Genomic DNA, 22,740 nt, shown 5'->3' on the forward strand with positions numbered 1-22,740 from the left:
AGAAACGTGTAAAAAAGAACATGAACAGACAATAAAACCAATCACAGGATTGAATCACTGCGAGACATGTAATTCACAAGCAGGTGAATGTGTGATTTACTTGTGTGTCATCTACTGTAAGTTGTTTTCTTGTCTTGCACACTAGTTCTGGAATATTCTCAGCATGCACTTCTTGAATCTTAATGATTGAGGTGAAGGTGTTGGTTATGTTTTTCTCTTCACTGCTCTCCTACCTGTATCATTTTAAAATATGGACATTCAATATCCATTGTATTATTATTATTATTATTATTATCATCATCATCATGAATGGAACCTTCCAAAATACAGTGGAATTTTGGATTGCGAGTAACTTGGTGAGCATTTTTGCAAGCGGAGCAAAATGTTAAATAGATTTTAACTTGCTGAACAAGTGAGGTCGTGACATACGAGTAGTAGGCATGCACTTTGTATGCGCGTGTGTGTAAAAGTTATCCTATACAGTAGCCCCCTCCCTCCTCCTCTTCTCTCTCGTCTTACGTCAGCTATACACACACACACACACACACACACGAAAACACTGTTTTGTTTGGATACTTTTCAAAGGTAAAGTGCTAGTTAATTTGTTTTATTTCTACTTTACATTTTGTATTAATTATTTTTATATTAATATTTTTGGGTTTTGTAAGGAATCATTGTAATTTCCATTATTTCTTATGGAGAAAATCACTCTGATATATGAGTGCTTTCATATACAGTACAAGCATGCCTCTGGAACAAATTATGCTCACAATCCAAGGTTTCTCTGTATTAGCCAATGATCATAAAAGATTTTCTTGATGTTGAGACAAAGCAATCATGGTCTTTTTCACACAAACACCATAGTTGGTGGACTCTTAACTGTATTTGTGAGCTTGGTGTCCATTCATGTATTGGCATTGCATTGAATGTGTCTTCCTTCAGATCCATGTGACCAATATATAAGGTCTTACTGATGATGACGAACAAAACAAGACAATCTCACAATGGGTTAGATTTAAGGAGAGAACAAAAGAAGGATGTAAACTTTTAGGGAAATCTTTATTTTATATACAGCTTATGAGAGGAGAGCGAGAATGAACATATAGTTGTTGTGTTTTTTTTTTTGCTTAGCCAGTCCATTTGCAATGTTCATAAGAATTTTTATGAATATACGTTTTTTAAAATTCAATTATGTAATCAGTTCATCTGAAATGACATTCAGTAAAAAAATAACACTTTCCTTAGACAGGAAATGGACATAACACATTTTAGAGTGGGGCAAAAAAGTATTAATCAGCCACCAGTTGTGCAAGTTCTCCCACTTAAAAAGATGAGAGAGGTCTGTAATTTTCATTATAGGTATAACTCAACTATGAGAGACACATTATAGGATTTTTAAAGGATTTATTTGCAAATTATGGTGTAAAAGAGGTATTTGGTCAATAACAAAATTTCATCTCAATACTTTGTCATATACCCTTTTTGGGGAAGAGGTCAAACTCTGTAAGTCTGCACAAGAATTTCACACACTGTTGCTGGTATTTTGGCCCATTCCTCCATGCAGATCTCCTCTAAAGCAGTCCTCTGAGAAATGCACATGTACAGACTTAAAGATAGAAATTGGCAATAAACTCTGCTCAGGTGCTCTTCAGATTTCTAAATATTTCTGAAGACTGAACTCTACAGCATCTTCCAGATACAGTAGGCTATGTGTGCTTGATGTTTAACACGATTACATTTTCAGACATGTCACTGTGTTCATTCCAGCGTGTACGATTGTTCATAAAACGTCCATAAAGTTGTATTTAAAGGTAGCTGTACAAAGATTAACGGAGAGATTGTCCCGGTTTTTATAGTATTTCCATGGAGAGCAGCACAAAACGTTACGCATCATTACGAACAAGAAAAAAAAACGCTTTTGAAGCAGCTTGAACAAACCTTTTTTTTTTTGCTGTTTTTTTTTTTTTTTTTTTGTTATTTACGTCCTCGAAAGCGACAACAGCAAAAGAAGACAGAAAATCATGCGTGTGCGCACGAGGACAAGGATGGCGCGCCGCGCGTGCCAAGCGCGCGTACTCAGGCACGGAGGAAGAAGTCTCTGAGCTTCCGCCGGAACTCTCGGCGCGTCATGCAGTAAAGCACCGGGTTTAAGCAGCTGTTCGCGTGAGCCAGACACACCGTGAGCGGGAAGACGTAGGTGTGCACCACGTAGTAAGCCCTGTCCCAGCGCGCGGCGTTCAGCTTCACCAGGACTCCCCAAAGCGTCACGGCGTGATTGGGCATCCAGCAGAGAAAGAACGACAGCACCACCACGGCGACCGAGCGCGTAACGCGCGCCCTGGACTTCATGCTGCGGCGGCGCACGAGTCTCAGCAGCAGCAGGTAGCTGATGGAGACGATGGCCATGGGTATCACGAACGCGAGCAGGATCTTCTGCAGGTGGTACACAGCTAACCAGAGCTGGCCGTTCGGAAAGCGTAAAAGGCAGAGCTTTTCCCCGGCCACCTCGTTCACCGTGGAGAAGATGGAGGTAGGCGCGGTGGCGGCGATGGCCAGAGACCACAACGCGGCGGCCACCAGTTTGACGCGCCCGCGCGCGCGCTCTTTATTTAGCGCGGACACCATGCACCTGTAGCGCGCCACGCTCATGGCTGTGAGAAAGAACACGCCTGCGTACATGTTCATCACCGTGGCCGAGAGCACCACCTTGCACATGACGTCTCCAAACGGCCAGCTGAAGTCCAGCACCGCGTCTGCGGCCCAGAACGGCAGCGTGAGCGCGAACTGCAAATCCGTCACGGCCAGATGGAGCACGAAGACGTAAGTCTCAGATATCCTGCGCGCTCGTTTCGACCGGATGAACACGAGCACGAACAGGTTGCCCCCCAAACCCGCGGCGCACACCAGCGCGTAGATGACGGAGATAACGCAGCGCAGGAGCAGGCTGCCGTCAGCAGACACGTCGATGTCCTCCAGGCTTCCATAACTTACTGAACTGTTCGCTGCCACGCTCTGAACGGAATCCTCCGTCGTTTCGGTGTTGCCCATAGCTCCCGCGCACAGGAACACGCGCGCGCGCTTGGCACAACATGCGATGCGTAACCGCGCGCTAAAACTGTGGCGCGCGCCTGTACCGCGCCGCACTTAGTACGTTTAAACCCCGCCCCTCGACCACGCTGACCGGTATGATGTCAGTTGTCATGGACACTCTGCATCAAAAGCAGACACATTTAGTGCCATTGTTTATATGAGGTAGGAGTTAAATGCAGGAGCCTGTTCTTGCTGAAAAAAGTTTAGATTCTGTTGTGAATAAGTAGTCTGTTATTAATCCTGAAGACTTTGACCTCTGTTTCTTTTCGACCACACCAGGCACAGAAGGCAATCTTCTCCATTTCTCCCACTTCACAGGAGCAGCCAGATCTTTTTAAATGGAATGGCAAGGTTTTCTGATTTCCACCCACAGTCCAAAGACGTGGCATAGGCTGATTGACGTTGCTAAATTGCCTGTAGTTTAAATATAACTGGATGTGTCAGGGTGTGTGCTTGTCCCTTACAATATGTTGGCATCCCATTTGGGTGTCTGTGACCTTGTGACCCGAGTGCTCCCCAGGACAGTTTCCAGGCTCCCTGCACCCTTAAATATTGAATTAATGGGCAGAAGTAGCTCAGTGCTTAAGGTGTTGGACTACTGATCAGAAGGTCCCAAGTTCAAACCCACCACCACTAAGTTGTCATTGTTGGCCCCTTGAGCAAAGCCTCAAACCCTCAGATGTATAATGAGATAAAAAAAAAAAAGTAAGTCTCTCTGGATAAGGGTTCCTGCCAATGCTGTAAATATAATGGTTCAGAATTAATGACAACAGGAAATGTAAAGAAACCCAAATACATTAAAAACAAAGCACCCATCATTAAGCAAGAAAAACAACTAAGAAGATATGAATGAGTGGAAGTGGGTTAAGAACTGTCCAAAACATATGAATATCTGGGGATATTCGGATATTGCTTGACAGATGGAGTAAAAAAAATTTGAGAAATGTTTGGTGAAGTTGCATAGTTAAAAATTAGCTATGTTTAATAGTAAATGTAAGAGGACCCCACACAAGAACTCACAGGATTGGAATTAAACAGCTGTGTGGCCACAGGAAAAAGGCTTCAATTTGCTAGGGACCATAAAGATTGGACTTTGGAGCAATGGAAAAGATAATGTGGTCTGATGAGTTCAGATTGACCCTATTCCAGAACGATAGGTACATCAGGGTAAAAAAGGAAGACCGTCCACCATCATGCATAGTGCCCACTGTACAAGCCTCTGGAGGCAGTATTTTGATCTGAATTTGCTTCAGTTGGTCAGGTCTGGACTCATGTGGCAATAAAATATAGTCAGCTGATGTACTGCATGACAAGGTTATCACATCCGAGTTTTTCTTCCCTGATGGCACAGGCATATTCCAGGATTAAAAATGTGAAAGAGTGGTTTGGGGAGAATGATGACTCATTTTCAGACATAAATTCATCACCACATTGTGTGCTGTAATCAAAGCTAAAGGAAGCTGAATTAAATTTTTGAGTGTTTACTGCTGGGAGAGTGTCGTGTGATGTTGATTCCACTATCACACATAAAAAAAATATTTCCTGACATTGCAGACACAGAATGCGTTTTTTTTCTCTAGTATGACTTTACCAACTAGGTAGTTATTCAGATTCAGAGAGTGGACTTACATACCCTTGGCGAATGTTCTGTGTGTCTGACCTTGAATAAAAATCAGATGTGGACCTAAGTTACAAAAAAAGGCTGAGAACTCTGACTATATTGTAACACACTATTAAAAATTAGGATCATACTGTAGGCTTAAAATAATAATAAAAATAACAATAAAATAAATTGTAATCAATGCATGTTTTTTTTTTTACATAGGCCTGCTTTAGGATGTGTAGTAGTTTTCAACAAACAGCCTGTGCCCAATTAAATAAATAATTTCATAATTTCATAAAAATACAATAAAATAATAATAATTAAAAAAAATTGCACCCGCTAAAAATATTCCTACACACTAGTCCATTAGCATTTATTTTCTTGCCTTGTCATGAAAATGTTCCATTATAAAATTACCAATAATAATGCAGACATTGTCTGTTAGCAATGGATTCTTATAAATATTTATGATTGTTTGGAATAAAAATAATGTTCTAATTACATTACATTTGAAATAAAGCATTAAAGCATTCACAGAATGACTCATCAATAACTTTAATTACATTGCACTATCATTAAAAAACAGCCATATAAATAAATATATATATATATATATATATATATATATATATATAAAAATTTAAAGAGCGACAGAAAATAAAACATGGTGTTTACTGCCCCCTGCTGTTAGAACGGCATTATTACTAGGGTCAAAGAGAAAACAAAGCCCTTTCTGACCGTTGGTTCCAGAAAAATCCAAAGAAAACAATTCCACTGCGACATTTGTTCCAGAATAATCTACTAGAGCGCAGCTCTTCTATATTCAGACCATGGTTTAGTTATAAATCACATTAATTTAGGATCAAGCTCTGTTTTTATACAATGCTTAACAAATTTAACATCATTCTAAGCCAAATTTGTTGCAAAATGTGCTCATTTTACAGCCTTTAAACATACTGTACCTAAGAACTGAATCATTATATCCAGATCGAGAGCAGATAAACTAAATGTGGACTCCAGATAATCACACTGTTATGTGGTTCTTACCCAAACTGAACTTCCATACAGCTTTATCCTGTATTCAGGGTCACACGCCTGGAGCCTATCCCAGGAGACTTAGGCCATGAGGCAGGGTACACCCTGGACAGGGTGCCAAGCCATCACAGGACGCACACACACACACTTCGGGCAATTAGACTAACCTGCATATCTTTAGACTGTGGGAGGAAACCAGAGTACCCGGAGGAAACCCACCAAGCACGAAAGAACATGCACACAGAGACGGGAATCGAACCCAGACCCTGGAGGTGCAAGGCGACAGAGCTAACCACTACACCATATGCTGCCCCAAACTGAAAGTCGGAAACACAGAACTGTATCTGTGGACTTTTCCATCACTGGAAGTAAGTGAACAAAATGGTCAGAGCACAACAACGCCCCTGGGTACGAAGCGAGGTTCATGAATGAAATTACATCATGACTCAAGTAGTACAGATCACTGATCTCGACCCCCATGAAAACCTTTAGGATGAAGGCGGAGCACCGGTTGCATCCAGGCATCCTTAGTGAGCACTAATCCCCACAGCCATATTTTTTTTTTTAAAAAGGAGAGCCTTGCCAGAAGAATAAAGCTTATTAAAGCAGTGAAGGGGAATAAATCTTGGAGTAGATGGTTAACAAGGACGTATGGGTCGAGTGTGATCATCAGGTGATACAGTACTGTAGCAGTTAAACCTGTGCTACAGGCTATGAACTCAGAAATCCACGCACACAAACAACTCAGGTTGACCAGGAGGGTAATTTATCATTCTCTCCACTGCTTCATGTCTTTCTTTCAAATCAGGAGATTTTTTCTGCGCCAATTGTAGAATAAAATGGAGATTTTGGAACATTTGGTAATTAATGCTTAGTTTAAACTGGAAAGCAGTCAACAGCTTTTCCGCTTATTGTAATTCTTTGAGTGTTCTTGATCATTAAAGTCTTATGAAGTTACCAAACTCAATTTTTTTTATTATTTTTTTTATTTTTATTATTAAAGCTCAAATATTTGCTCAGAAGGAAGGGAAAACAATCTTCGTGGTTTCTGTAGCGGTTATGAAGTTCTTAACTTTCTTAAATAGGTAACTTTCATTACGATTGGTGTTCAAATTAAACCGAGACTTGTGATGAAATTTCTCTTGTGAATGAAGGCATAAAAACTTACAGAAGATGTCAAGCATGATGTACGATGATGAGACTCTTATTACTCGAGACTCTTTAAAGAAGGCTGTACATTCATGAATGATGATCCTGGTCGAAGTGGTTCGAAGCCCACTGCAGTCGTTCTACTGAACATTCAGTGAGTGGAACTTCTGATCCTGATCACGTGTGCAAGAGACACATCTGTCTGTGGGAACTGCACATACATTCACTCATTCACCAACAACACTTGCACATTACAGAACCACAGCTGGGAGTTCACCGTACTGACCTGACCTCACTCCATGCAATTTCCACATGTTTGGGCTGTTTCAGATGTAAAGGAGTTCCTGGGAGGCCAGCAGTTTAGACATAATACGCTGGAACAATGACTGACTGCTTTAAGAAAACTTTTCTAGCTTGAAGGTGTCTAAGTATTAGTGAAATGCTGACATGTGAAGTGCAAAAGTTTGACCATATTACCCCCCCCCCCCCCCCCCCCAACAAAAAAAAAAGTGGTGGTGGTGAAGCATAAGGGTAAGAAGAAAGGCAGATGAAATGATGATGATGCACCCATGTGTAGTGCCTATTGTACAAGCCTGTGTTATGATCTGGGGTAACCCTAAGTCATGTGGCCAAAAATAAGGTCAGCCAACTAACAGAATAACCAGGTTTTTCCATCAGAGTTTTGAGCAACAAATACAAATGTTCATAACCTGAAGCTTCATGTCTAAAGAGGCAGTAATTTCTGAACATTTATCTAAAATAAATTAAAAAAGGCATTCAAAAGTTTAACTCAATGTATTTATTACATCTAAACGTCCCTAAATAAACAGGTAACATTTAATAAGTAAACAATTTCTTCCAATGCATGTAATAAATATTTTTTTTCCCTTAGTACTTTGTACAAACTGACATTGTTCTACTATACAATATTTCTTCCACATCTTCTTTTAAAAAGCAGTTTCTCTTACCGGACATGCCACAGACAGAGGAAGTAAAGATTAAGGCAGTGAGCGCAGATGTCAGCTTATATGGAAAAAAAACCTCAAATAATATCTGACTCAGACACAGCATCTACTTTCTAGCACAGTTTTTTTGCATTAAAAAAAAATTCCAATGAGATGTATTGTTTCAGGGGCAGAAATACAAAAACATATCAGAGAAATCAGTCATGTTCATACAGTATAGATTACCTTAGATCAAATCAAATCATATCAAATCTCTCTTAAACACACAAACACACATAAAATACTTCCCTTTTTCAATCGTTAAAAAAACACTAATATTAAGATAAAAGAAAGGAAGCAGAGAAATCAAAAAGGCAAATTTAAATCGATCAAACATGAAAGGGACAAAAATGACAGTTTTTTGACTTGGTGAAGATCCACACCATCAGTTACGGAGCAAACAGAGACCTTTAATACTTAACACTGTCAAAGAGCTAGAAAACTAGAACATTACTGTAGTAGTTAAACGCACGAGAGCTTGTGATCATCAGTTTGTCTGTAATACGATAAAGCTTTTGTTTGTAAGTATAATGAATGCAGTGTTTTACACAAGAGACTAAAATCTTCCATATAGCTAAAATGCCGATAGGTCAGTCATGAAATTCCACAGTAATCACCTTTTCTCCTTCACAAAGGTATATTCGTTTAAGTGACAGAGAAAGTGAACAAAACACTTTTCTATGAGGTCATGGCATGATGAAAAAAAAAAGAAAAAAAATATATATATAAAATAAAATTAAAAATACCTAAAATATTTTATGCTAGAAAAAGAAGAGGTGAAATATGGACAATTAGGAAAACCATCAGTCACATCATGAAGGCTGATTTATAGAATAAAAAAACAAGCCTATGATAATTATTTCGACTAGAATCAGTGGCCAGGACGATGCATACGCAATATGCACACACACAAGCTTCAGTTATTCTGAACAATCTCAAGTAAAAATGAGGTACTTTTAACCCTTACATTTCAAAAAGCATTACTTAATTGAAACAACTCCTTGAATAAATACACTGCTTTTTACTCATACAGGATGCATTGAGTCATAAAGTAAAAGGTCACACACCTCTGGAGTCTCTGGAGTAGACCTTTTCTCTCTTACCTGCTAAGATCGAGCTATTTTCATTGTGATTAAAAAGCCTATCTGTGTAGGTTATTATTCACGATCTTCCTTTCCTTTTATTTTCTGTCTAATGACAGAAAAGGGGAAGAGGAAGAGGTTCATTTGTTTGAAAAATTTCAGGCCTTTGCTCAGTAATGCATTATATTTTAAAGTTGCACAGCTACTGTACCACCTGGCGCAGAGTTTAATGGGAGTACATTCGATCCATCATATACTGTATAAAATCATTGCACACCAATTTAACATGAAATAAAACACAGTAGGTGTTAATCATAATGCTTACACAATCACAATCACCCGACTCGCATCATCTGTACGGTTTGTGTAAATCCCAGCGAAATAATTATCATAGGCTTGTTATACCAGTACTGTTTCTATCTTCGGGTTATTTAGCTATATTTATGAACGACAAAGATGCCAATTTTCCTTAAACTATGTATGATGAGGGGGAGGCTTCTGTGGTCTGTGGAAAATCTTCGTATTTCTATAAATTTTTGATCATTCTCTGAATCATGAGCTGAAGGAACAGGACTGAACTGGAGAGATGTGGAGGCTTTAATTAGAGTACCAAGCAGAACTCTAAGTACTAAAGTTTATTGTAAAGCTGTATGTAAGCCTTCTTGAAAGGAGCAGAGTGAAAATCTCACTTCACACACACCTACTAAAAGAACAGCAGAATATAATGATAGTGTGTGTGTGTGTGTGTGTGTGTGAGAGAGAGAGAGATAGAGAAATGCTGCACCGCATTACAGAGAAATCAACAAAATTTGCAACCACTAGAAACCTTTTGGGAATGACCCACACGTTTTTGATCATCTTAAAAAGATACACAACCACACAAACAAACATACAAATAAAAAAAAATTAAAAGAGTGAAATAATGTTCGAGTCAGAAAAAAGCAAGGAGAGACAGAAGGAAGGAAGAAAGATTTTCTGTGGCATCACTTTTGGCATCGTGCAAAAAAAAAAAAGTGGTCTGAAATATAAAAAGTGATTCAGCACAAATTCTACAAAGATGACAGTACAATCGGAGCAAAGTGTGTCTGCTCTTAATTATAAATAAGTGTAATATAATAATGAGGAAGAGAGAAGAAAAAAAAAGCCACAGCAGGAGACAGCGGATTCCTGAAGATAAAGAAATGCTTAACAGTTCACATACTTCACATAATTTAAAAGTATTATAAAACCATCTGCGAGCTGAAAAACACTGCCAGCACTACAGAAGCATGTCTCTGTCCATCTGGAACGTCCATGTGGACGAGGGACGGGCAAACGCACTGCCGTGTCCCTGTGTGGGAGAGTAACGCCTTCGATGTGGAATCAGAAATGACACTAAATATAACGTAGCAAAAGACCATAAAGATATAAAATATTATAACAGTATAGTCAAGGGGACGACAACACAACAACCTGTGATGAAATAAAAAACGTCTTGTCTTTTTTTTTTCTTTTTTTTTCCATGGAAGAAAAACAAACCTTAGTTATTCGCATAATAGGAAAAAAAGTCTTTCGAGTTTATATATATATACAAAAAGTAAAACTGAAAATATATTTGTTCTCTGTACATAGCAAACGTTTGTCGTTCAGGGGAAAAAAACAAACAAACAAACAAACACAGCTCTTTCTGCCTTCTTCCGTGTTTTTCTTTTCTCCCAATTCCAAATGTATGGAGTCTGTTTGAGGCGTGAATCAGTCTAGCGAGATGATATCGGGGATAGAGCTGTAGATGTCCGAGCTGGAGCGAGGGATTGTGGGGAGGCTGCTGCTGCTGGAGCTGTTGCTGTTGCTGCGGTTGACGTTCAGAGCAGCGTGAACTGCGCTGCTGTTGCTACTCACCGGTGTGCCAGGAGCGTCCAGGAAAAGCTGAGACGAGCTGTACGGCAGGAAACGGTTCAGCAGGAGGTCGTGATCCTCAGACGCCGTGGCTGCTGCTGCGGCCATCACCATGTTGTAGTGCTGAGAGGCACACTGAGAGAGAGAGAGAGAGAGAGAGAAAGAGAGAGAAAGATAGATATTAGAGGAAGATACAGGAAGAAAAAATAAACTTTTTATTTGGAACAGAAGCATTTATAGTTCAATTCAATCTTTAATAAAATGATTAGCCTTACCTGATGATTATCTCCTTGCAAAAACGAGAAAAAGTTCAGATCTGTAGAAAAGAGAAAGATCAAACCATGACTCTTCTCATTCTTAATGGGACAGTATTGACATGGCTACAATATTAAAGACGGGGAAAAAATTGATTTCATTACGAATTGTTTCTTGTGTGCGCCGATTCATGTATAGCCACATTGACTTCCAAATCAATTTTTTTTTCAGCTTGAGCCTCATGCTCTTAGCTGATTCTGTGCCAAACGCACGAGCTTTCTAATGGTTTTAATTAACAGAAAGCATTTTTACGCCGTTACATTATAAAAGCTGTGTGTGTAAAAAAAAAAACCCTGATCTGCCGTTTTCTGCAAACTCGGTGAGCAAATTAATCTCGAAAGCCACTCATTAAACACACTTACACCAGTAAGGACTGTGAGCGCTAATTAGTCTCGGAACAACTGCATTAAAAGTCGCGCATGTTCGCATTAGAAGCTGCGCGCGCCCACCCAAGACTAAGGAAGAAATTGAGGCTGTAAAATGTGACCGTTTCTTTATAATCCTACAGATGGTGCACTCTAAACTATTAGAGGCATTCCGTGTGGTAGGAGTGAATTATTTGCGTTTGTTTAGAGATAATTTATGGTGGATGCTGCTCAGCTTTTTTGTTTAATTAACCAAGTTAAAGTTTACAGTTATTTTGTATTGTTTAAATAATGCTTGTTTTTTTAGTGAGAAAACTAATGTTATAAGAAACGGGCTACATTTAATTATTCGTGTTCGTTTTGACAACTGTTTTAGATTTAAGGCCTTTTTTTTTATTTCAGTTTTAACAAATCGCCACCTACGTATCGTAATAATATGGTCCCAGATCATCATTGGTGATTCCCATCCCAATAGCTACAGGGTGCCCGCAACGTCTGGACGCCCAGATATTTTGACTAGAAATGTGGATGTATTTATTTATTTATTTTAGACAAAAGATAGCTTTAAAACTAACAACAGAAGACTAAAAATTAGGATAATTACACTACAATGACTGCTTTAAAGAATTTGTCATCGCTGCATGTTACAAAACCAATTGTGATATATTAAGAAATGCTCAGTGTTCCTGTATTCCATGTGTCCAAACGTTTGACTGGTACTGTATGCTGTGTGGCTAATTATGTTTCGGCATCGACAAATAAGTAAATATTATGAATATAGAGGATACAGATGGTTAAATTAGTTCCTCTTAACTCCCTTATATTTTTAGTAGTACGTATGTGAGTGTGCGTACCTGACAGATCACTGGGTGTAGGATAGTAGTGGCGGTAGTCCTGTATGAGCGGCGGAGGAGGAGGGATGTAGTTGGTCTCCACTTGTGGCATGCTAGGAGTTCGACTTGCAGGAGATGCTTGTGTACACAAATTCAGCACTCTACAGACACACATACGCACAGGTTATTGCAAACAAATAAAAATGAGAGAACTGAATACGACAACAGTACAAAAAGTAATGCTTTAATGCAAAGGTTTTCATTAATACAGTCTCCATCACAAGCGATGTATTTGCCCGATTAACTCTTTGAAAATCCTCTTTGTTGCAGTTGATGGCGCTACAGAATGCGACCACTGACAAGAACAATGTGCATAGATGGATAAAGAATTTTAAAGAAGGGGAGACCAGCGCTGAAGACAAACCACACAGTGGGAGACCAACAACTGCAAAAAAGAGGATTTTCAAAGAGGGAGGGTTCGAGAGGTGGGTTTAATGATGGTGCAAATGCACTGCTTGTGATGGAGACCAAGTCGAGCAGTAGCTTTGGCAGCACTAAATGGTGGACCGTGGTGACAGTTCTACCCGGGCCCTGATGCTTTTTGGATTATTTTAGCGCTTTTTACCTTGAGGAGGGTGTGGCTATACCCGTCACTCAGCAGAGCCAATGAACGCAATAGTTTACCACGAATAAACACGTCATAAAATACCTAAAATATAAACCAAGGAAAGCGCGACACAACATGGCTTACTTTAAGTATACAAGATATGTTTATTCTTCCTGTGGGAAGTTTAAAACCAGTTATTAAAGATTGTTATTAAAGATTGTTATTTGTATTCCATAGAAATATAAGGAAATATACAAGGCCATCAAAGTTCAAACTGTTCACATGTTTGATGTAGTTATGTAACGTAGTTACTGACTTTTTTTTTTTTTTAGTCAAATATTATTGAAATGCTATGGATTACTTATTTTTACTATAACTGCATATATAGAGATCTGAATTCTAACACGACCACACAATTCAGACTACTGATCGAAGAAAATGTTATTGACCAGACCAGACCAGACCTTTTTAAATTGTATTTCAGGACACCAGGTATAGAGGTGTACTAAATCTATTTGAATGGCCGATATCATTTACAGCCCTCGTAAGAACCCCGAATCCAGTTACTCTAAATTTAAGGCATTTTTCTCCTTCATATGCGCAGCACTTTACAGCACCTGTCATCCCATTCATTTGCATAACACCAATAAAATAACCAGTTCTAAAAACTAAAGCTATCACAACTTAATAAGAACCTGTAACTTCTACCCATTACAAAACCGCAGAAAATCGGTAGTATCAGGAAGAAAATAACAGAGGTTCAACCTCTAATAGCATCTCATGATCCAGTTCAGCCTAACATTTAGTTTTTCAGTGCTTTACAGGTATAGGACAGGAAGAGCTGTCACCTCAGCTAAACCAACAACATGCTTGTTAGACCCAATCCCAACCAGATTATTAAAAGAAGTGATACATACGGTTGGAGAGCCACTTCTAAAAATTATTAATTTCTCATTATATCTAGGTCACGTCCCTAAACCTTTCAAGTTGGCAGTTATTAAGCCGCTTCTTAAAAAATCTAATTTGGACGTGAATGAAATAAATTACAGACCGATTTCAAACCTTCCCTTTATAACAAAAATATTAGAAAAAGTAGTATCAGCTCAAATATGCACATTCTTGCAGGAAAACAACATCCTTGAAGAATTTTAGTCAGGTTTCAGGCCCCATCATAGTACAGAAACTGCACTAGTTAAGATTGCAAACGACTTGTTTTTAGCTTTAGCCAAGGCTGCATCTCAATACTAGTCTTACTTGATCTTAGTGCTGCATTTGACACTATAGATCAAAATATTCTCATAGATCGCTTACAAAAATTACCCCATCTGCGCTCTGCACCTGCTGACTCGTCCCTATGCTGAACTGGACTTCATGTTAATTTAAAGAATTTCTGTTATATTGAACTTTCAGCTGCATAACACACATGATGTCATATCATCTCTATCTGTTATCACCAATTGAGGATGGGTTCCCTGTTGAGTCTGGTTCCTCTCAAGGTTTCTTCCTATTGCCATCTCAGAGAGTTTTTCCTTGCCACTGTCGCCATCACCCTTGGCTTGCTCATCAGAGACATTTCATTCATCATGCATTCATCTAATTTTTATCTAGACACATTTTTCCCTCACATACACAATTTATTATTATTATTATTATTATTATTATTATTTATGTATTTATTTTTATTGAAAATTTTTTATTTTTTTCATTTTTGTGAAGCTGCTTTGAGACAATGACCATTGTTATATACATAAAATTGAATTTAATTGATTTAACCGCCGTAACTCGACTGGAACTTAGCTCACCCCTTGTTCATCTGTGGTGATGCTGGTGAGAGGGAGGGGCAGTGTCTCTTTATAGGTGGCTCTTCCTCCTCTTCATCCTCAGATGAGCTGTCCAGAGTCAGATCGATCACCTCCACTTTCTTACTGCTGCTGCCGTTTGTGTGAGAGCTGGATTTCTGCTCGGGCGCTGACGGCCGACACCCGCCTGCTGAAGCGGATATGCAGAGTAAAGGAAGGGTGAAATCCAAAATAAGGAAAACGCAATAACAAGCAAAGAAAATGAAGAAGTTTTAGTTGTAAATCCAAATACATATAAATAATTCTATCACCCTGTGAAACAACCCAATTAATCAAAAGCTGAGACCCATCAGCAGCCTAGTTAACTCATGATTACAACTCTCTCTTTCTCTTGATTCTGATATTCAAACTCATTCCAGGAGATCTGTTAGATGTTTAAACCAATATCAGTCTTTAATGAAAGTAATATTTAATGAAAATGTTTTTGTGCTTCACTGGATGACTAACTTATTTCATGTTCCCAGACAGGCAATTTATAATGTTAGACAGCCTTAACTGTAATTACAGAAAGTTTTAAATTAATTTCGGCATAGCTGACATTCTCATCTTCCTGAAGCTCATTTACTTTTAACAATCCTAACCAGGGTGAATTACACATCGCTGGCAGATAATTAAAAAATAAATGAAACTGACAAAGGCTAATATAAGCTATGGTAATACAATATTTTCTAAAGGAAGCTAAACTAATTCAGCCCTGGAAAACACCACCACCAAAAACGTACTAACACAAAACAGGAGCGCTATACGTTCACGAGAGATACACCACCATATATATATATGTATATATATTTTCATTGCGTTAAACAACTTACGCTTGATGTTTGCTTCCGAGTCAGACATTATTATTGAAGTTATTCCCATGTTTTTCTGAACCAAAGTATATATGGAAAAAGTAGGTTTTACTTAAAATAAAACTGTTTTCGCAGAACAACTAGGTGTCACTAGGAATGTAAGGAAAGCAGCGAGGAGCCTGGCCTACATGGACATTTTTAGAAAAGCCTTCTGGGTGTTGCTGGTGGGACATCTGTGTAGAACTTCACCAGAAATACTGTTAACAGATTTAAAAATAAAATAGGTTTGATTTCTCGAACACGTTTCATAGCAAGTGCATAAAATCATGCGAGTTATTTCATAATGTTAATGTCTTGACTGGCATTTTCAAATAACAGGAATTAGTTAACACAAAAAAGGAAGAAAGAAAGAAAGCAGGTCTGTGAGGAGGTGTGAATATTTCTCTGGTAGGATACACATCGGACAACTTAAGTGAAACTGAGCTATTAGACAGATGAACAGCGCTGTCAGATTAGTGTATATAAAGGAAAAGGTCAGAGAACACTCGAGCCTTTATGGTGAAGGTATTTCTTCCTTTTTTTTTTTTATTCTTTTTTTTCCCCAAATGGATAAATCTCAGAATGTCTGAAATACAATTTAACATTCCTCACACAGATACCTTCACCTGCACACTGAAAATGGATTAATGTAGCCTGAAAGTTTAATATCTTGTTATTTTAATGGAAACTATAAAACAGATGATGTGATGCGGAACACAATCCAAGCACTGCGTCGATCAACTCAAGTTCGTCCAGTCAATAACAGAGAACCCTTATGTACACACATTTATTTATTTATCTCATACCGTTGGTTGTTCTCTAGCAACTGCACATATTCAATACATAGCCTTGTTGTAATTTTCATTATAGGTATACCTCAACCATGAGAGACAAAATAAGAAAGAAAAAAAAAGATAAATCACATTGTAGGATTTTAAAGTATTTATTTGCAAATTATGGTGAAAAATAAGTATTTGGTAAAAAAAATATATATTGCTATATACCCTTTGTTGGCAATGACAGAGGTCAAACATTTTCTGTAAGTCTTCACAAAGTTTTCACACACTGTTGCTGGTATTTTGACCCATTCCTCCATGCGGATCTCCTCTACAGCAGTGATGTTTTGGGGCTGTCGCTGGGCAACACAGACTTTCAACTCCCTCCAATGATTTTCCATGGGGATGAGATCTGGACACCAGCACCTTGAAATGCTTCTCACGAAGCCATTTATTTGTTGCCCGTTGGGATCATTGTCATGCTGAAAGACCCAGCCACGTTTCATCTTCAGTGCCCTTGCTAATTCATTCTTTCCTTTACACGGATCAGTCGTCCTGGTCCCTTTGCAGAAAAACAGACCCAAAGCATGATGTTTCCACCCCCATGCTTCACAGTAGGTATGGTGTTTTTTGGATGCAACTCAGCATTCTTTCTCCTCCAAGTTGAGTTTTTACCAAAAAGCTTTATTTTGGTTTTATCTAACCATATAACATTCTCCCAATCCTTTTCTGGATCATCCAAACGCTCTCTACCAAACCTCAGACGGGCCAGGACATGTACTGGCTTAAGCAGTGGGACACGTCTGGCACTGCAGGATTTGAGTCCCTGGCGGCGCAGTGTGTTACTGATGGTAGCCTTTGTTACTCTGGTTCACGGGGTGAGATCTTGCGTGGAGACCCAGATCGAGAGAGATTATCATTGGTCTTGTGTGTCTTTCATTTTCTAATAATTGCTCCCACAGTTGATTTCTTCACACCAAGCTGCTTACATATTGCAGATTCAGTCTTCCCAGCCTGGTGCAGGTCTACAATTTTGTTTCTGGTGTCCTTTGACAGCTCTTTGGTTGTTACAGGTCTGTGAGAGCCAGAAATCTTGCTTGTTTGTAGGTGACCAAATATTTATTTTAACAAGGAATTTAACAATAATTTATTAAAAATCCCACAATGTGATTTTCTGTATTTTGTTTTTTATTTTGTCTCAAATATTCTAAAGATTTGAATACTAATTTTTTTCTTAAGTATATATATTCTTTTGCCTGACTCTGAGTATCTATCTATCTATCTATCTATCTATCTATCTATCTATCTATCTATCTATCTATCTATCTGCATTGGTAAATATACAGTACTATTTGATTCTAGACTATCCGTACTGCGTAATGACAAAGTTAAATCAAACCTCTATCGATCCTACAGGTGGAAGCTACTCAAAAATAGACAGGCAACACAACGTCCTGTGTGGTAGAAGTGAGTTGTTTACCAAGTTTAGTTTCTTTATAATTGTTCCAAAATCTAAAAACAAAAATAATCTGAATATTTATAAAACCATGATACTAAAAGAATCGATACAAATCGAATTGGCACCTAGGCATCCTGACATCATATAGGCTGGTCCCCTGTGATTCCTGTCCCTACTTATTTGTTGGTACACAATGAATTAATCATCAACACATTAGAAATTGAAGAGAAAGTTACCATCTACACCGTTGTATGAAGCAGACACCTCCTGCACATCCTTTTTTGACCTCATGGGGGCCCAAGTGCCATCTTCCTTGAACTGAATCTCATCACAATCTACACAGCTGTTCAGGATCTCCATAAACAAACTACACACACAGAAAGAGACACAGATTTAAGAGCGGTTATAAACAGCTGCTATTTCTTCCACTCTTGTTTTATGCCTCTATTATACTTTGTTCCTGTTGTTGTCAATAACATACAGCTGGATTATGATTGATAAAATGTGACAAAATGTTTTACACAGAGGAAGAAATAAGTAAAGTGCAAGATCCGTGCTGTTTTTTTTCCGGCTCTCTGTTTTAAAAGATAATTTTATTCCATCATTTATATTCATGCTTCATGCCATTGCTTTGGAAACCATGAAATATAAATAATCGTCATGGCAATAAATCAATGACGAATCAAGACGGATTATAAACTTGGTTTTGGAAGTATGCTGGTATTATGGGTCTTGTTATGCATTATAATAATCAGTCTTTGATGGTGCAGGTGCTGTGAGTAGACCCACCCGTCGATGATCAGGTGCTCGTACGGTGCCTTCTTGTCACAGACAGGACACACCCAGGTGGGCTTCTTTTCGTTCATTTGGATGTAGAGTGTGGCATCGAAACACTGCAGGTGGGTACACGTCAACGATCTGCACGGGATCATTAGCCGCATCTTTCCCAGCTACACACACACAGACAGACATTGAGGCAAAAGACACATCTTGCATGGAAAATAGATAGCCTTGCATGCATACACATACACAAACCTTTGCAGACAAACTAAACAAAACAAACATCAGCTCCACCCTAAAGACACACACACACACGCACACCTATTGCAAAGTATTTATGGCGAGATAAAGATTAATGTGGGATGATTCGCCTGCATGAAACACCGTTTTACAGATCTCACTTGCATGCGTCTTTTAAAACAGCATGTTATTTTGACCTAAAAGCAAACCAGGCTTTTCAAAACAGTGATGTGAAATTTAAGCCTGCAGGTCTGATAAAGTTCTGGGATATAATGCTGCAAGCCCAGACTTGTAAAGTACTTATTAGAAGGGCGTGTATCACATTGTTTCTGTGTGTACGTGTGTGTAGGCTTACCGGGCAGAGCAAAGACACTCGCAAACTGGTGGTGGCAATTTCACTGTCAGGATCTGCTGTTAGCTTTTCTTTGACTGCAGAATACAGGAAAGATTAGGGATGAGAATCAGAAAATGATTTCAATACAATACACTCTGTATTATATTGAGCTACCCCTCATTTCTTCATATTTTGCTTCCAAAGAGACAGACTTTATTGTATTTTTAATGTAGTTGTGAGGAATACTGTAGTTCTCCATACTTCCTGGAGGACTTTTTGTCTCGCCTCTTTTTGTCAGTCCAGTCCCTGAACCTGAGCAGTTTTAGAGGAATGTTTTTTGTTTAACCATTTCAGCATTAAAATATCCAACTTAATGCATGATCGAGTGAGAAACAGGTGGACATGATGACAGATGATCAGGCCGGTGATTAGTACACTGGTGATGATGAATGCTGAGTGGTCGGAACAGACAAGAGGGGAAATGAGGCTGCTGCTGAGGTTATTACATAAACAACTTTTAAAAAATGTTATCTTTAGGCAATTTGTTGCCTGTCACAGTAAAAGATTTTGTTCATATTTCTTTGATTTAATCTCCATAATTAAAATTCTATTACATTTTATATAAAAAACATTGACCTGAGGCTCAACAGTTCAAAAATTTCAGGTCAAGTTTTCATTTGTATAAGGGTTTTTTAAACTCTAGACAGAAAGCAATTTTACAGAAATAGTGATGGAGACTTAGATCCCTAATGAGCAGCTAGAGGAGATAGAGTCAAGAGAATTTTTTTTAATGGCTTACAGAAGAAAGGTTTTGTGAAGAGCCAGACTCAAGATTGCCCAGTGGATAGGGATGAGCCTATGATTCTGAATATGCGAAAACCTTAAAAATGTTTACGCAAAAGGTTGCCTGACTATTTTAGTTATGAAAAAAGTGTACCACTGTAATGAGATGTTTACCTGCAGGTTATTAATGTGTGTATGCGTACACAAACAAACAAAAAATTCCCTGACTCCAGTGTATTTACCAGGTCCTAAACAAACCAACTACATTTTTCCCATATTGCGACCTCATCTAAAAAGAGACAGGTCAGCTCTGATGGGGCGTGGCTCCGCAGGAGCTCATTTACATAGACACTCGTTTGATGGAGGAGTGAATCAGAGGGAGTGTAAGGTATACAAAAATGCATTAAATGATTGTCATTTCATATAGAGCATTAACACACACACACTTTGTAGAAGCTCTAATACCTGTATTAACTTGTTAAAGAAATATGGGACCTTTGAAACTAAAAGGCATAGGACCAGCCTCATCAGTGTATCCACATGACATGCTACCCTGCTAACTGCTGCAGTTAACGCATAAATGATGCAGTACTACAAAATAAAAAAACCTTTTCTTCAAGATGCTTCTTGTACCATGCCATTTAGTAGTTTACTGCAGTATGAGTTTAAGGTAAGGGCCAAACAAAGTCAAATTTGGGTTTGATTAAGCTTTAATGATAGCTGCAAGGCATCAAATCCAAAGCAGGACAGACCAGCCTCCTTATCTCTCTCTTTCTCTCTCTAAACAGAGCAGAGTTGTTCATCCTCCATTTGCAACCAACCCACATTCTGTAAGTTTGCTCACCGTCTCATAAGAATGCTGTACAATTAATTTTAAAGTGACATGTAATGCAGTGTGTTGCAAAAAAAAAAAAAAAAAAAAAAAAAACTGCCCATAACTAATAGGCAACAGATTAAATAATGTCCCAGTGGGAGCCTTCATATGTAGTGAATGCGTTATTACCATAGATAATAATTTCAGCATGTTTGCCTCTGCACAATTCGTTTCTCAATAATGAAAATTTCAAAAAAAATCTTTGTTTGTGCTCATCACTCCAATGCATTTAATTCAATTTTTAAAAAAGTAGGACGAGGAGTAATGAACGTGACCCAAAAACATGCCAATATCCCAAAAGAGCATAAATAATAACCAGCTGAGAGTAGGGATGATCATACCCGGATATCAACTTCTACCCTCAGCCACAACAGCAGAATCTTGCTAACGCATCATATATCAAAGTCTCATGGTAGCATGGTAATAAATTAAAGGAGCATGCTATTTGGTACAACTACCCTCAGCCCAGGTGATATTAGTCTAGGATTTATAACCTGCTGCAGCAATTACGGAAACATTCTTTTCGCACTAACAAGGCAGCTCCGGCGGTTTATAGGCCGCTGCGTTCAATACGTAACCGTTTGAGCGTTTCCAGGACGAATAAAGTATCAAATTTGTTTAGACAGACCATAATTAGGTTAGACGTTGATGTGGTCCTTCGGACGGGTCATATGAAGATTTATCACAGTGCCACTGGATTCTTGAACGTGACTGGCGCTCAGTTTTTGTAACACTGTGTCATCGATGATACGCGTCAGCTTTATTAACATGCTTGTTCTATCGTAACTGAAAATAGTTTTCTATGGTAACGACGCACTCAGAGTATATGGCATATCACAATATAGTGATATAGTATATAGTGATATAGTGATATAGTATATCATAAATCTTTCTAAAATGAGACATTTAAACAGAACTTTATGATAAAAGTTAAAATACCATTCACAAAATGACTTGAAAAAAGAAAAAGAATGAACTGCTTCCAAATTAAACAGTTGAATTAGTGTGAATTAGTGAGTTTTAAAATCCCAAAATAAGCTAGACTTTTAAAAGTTATATTAAAAGGTAAACTATCCTACATTTTTGGCCACAGCAAAACAGCCACAGCAAAAGCTTGTTCCTAGGTACATATTAAAAAAAAGAAAATGTCTGGATGGTCTACGTGAGAGAAATGAAGAGTAATGTTGCAACAGATGAGCAAGGTACTGTAGAGCCAAATAATTTAAAACCTTGTAAACAAACTTAAGGAACATAAAATCAACTCTAAAAACAAACTGGAAGCCAGTGTAGTGATGCCCGGATCAGGTTTATATGCTCTCGTTTAGCAGCAGCATTTTGAACCATCTGTAATCTGCTTAGGGACGATTGTGGTAGACCATCTTATGAAGCATTACAGTAATCTAACCGAGAACTTATAAAGAGATGCATCGCCTTTTTAAAATGCAGAAAAGACAGAACATATTTCACCGTTCTATACCGGTGTTCATCTGTTTTAGGCAAATTGATAAACACAAGCCAACAGGTTTAACAATTTTTTTTAAATGGGTTATTTCACAAAGAAAATTTAATTTTTCTATTTGTATACTTAGTTATTTTAAGAGATAGGAATCTTCAGCGGCAATGCTTTGTAACAGAGTCAGTAATGTAATAAACTGCGTTTTATATATCTTATAAACCTCAGGAGAGGAGAAAAGAGAGACTGGTAAGAAAATGACCGTATACAGCTGCTATCACATTAATGCTGACAGGACCCAACTTGTCTAAGAGAAACTTTAAAAGCAGTTACAATAGTTTCTTCTATAATTATTCTTTTATAAATGGGTGTTAACTGTATTTCCATCTCAGCA

General features: G+C 38.3%; 2 protein-coding genes across 3 annotated transcripts in view; both read right to left on the reverse strand.

Moving 5' to 3' along the window:
* Positions 1-2,076: 2,076 nt before the first annotated feature.
* On the reverse strand, positions 2,077-3,048 carry rxfp3.3a1 (relaxin family peptide receptor 3.3a1). The gene has a single exon (XM_053493064.1). It carries the CDS (start codon positions 3,046-3,048, stop codon positions 2,077-2,079), a length of 972 nt encoding a protein of 323 aa, XP_053349039.1.
* A 4,609-nt stretch (positions 3,049-7,657) lies between these two features.
* The window catches only part of pias1a (protein inhibitor of activated STAT, 1a), a 74,743-nt gene continuing 59,660 nt past the window's right edge, over positions 7,658-22,740 (reverse strand). The window contains exons 8-14 of one of the 2 annotated variants that reach the window (XM_053492685.1): positions 19,258-19,331; positions 18,672-18,832; positions 18,119-18,249; positions 14,761-14,944; positions 12,373-12,512; positions 11,114-11,154; positions 7,658-10,973 (exon numbers count right to left, since the gene is read on the reverse strand). In XM_053492685.1, coding sequence (XP_053348660.1) covers positions 10,695-10,973; positions 11,114-11,154; positions 12,373-12,512; positions 14,761-14,944; positions 18,119-18,249; positions 18,672-18,832; positions 19,258-19,331 — 1,010 coding nt within the window. In that variant the 3' untranslated portion in view covers positions 7,658-10,694. Of the gene's footprint in view, positions 10,974-11,113; positions 11,155-12,372; positions 12,513-14,760; positions 14,948-18,118; positions 18,250-18,671; positions 18,833-19,257; positions 19,332-22,740 lie in introns of both variants that reach the window. The other variant, XM_053492684.1, reaches the window with a different exon arrangement.

The sequence above is a fragment of the Clarias gariepinus genome, chromosome 3 (genome assembly GCF_024256425.1).
Source record: "Clarias gariepinus isolate MV-2021 ecotype Netherlands chromosome 3, CGAR_prim_01v2, whole genome shotgun sequence".
NCBI lineage: Eukaryota > Metazoa > Chordata > Actinopteri > Siluriformes > Clariidae > Clarias > Clarias gariepinus.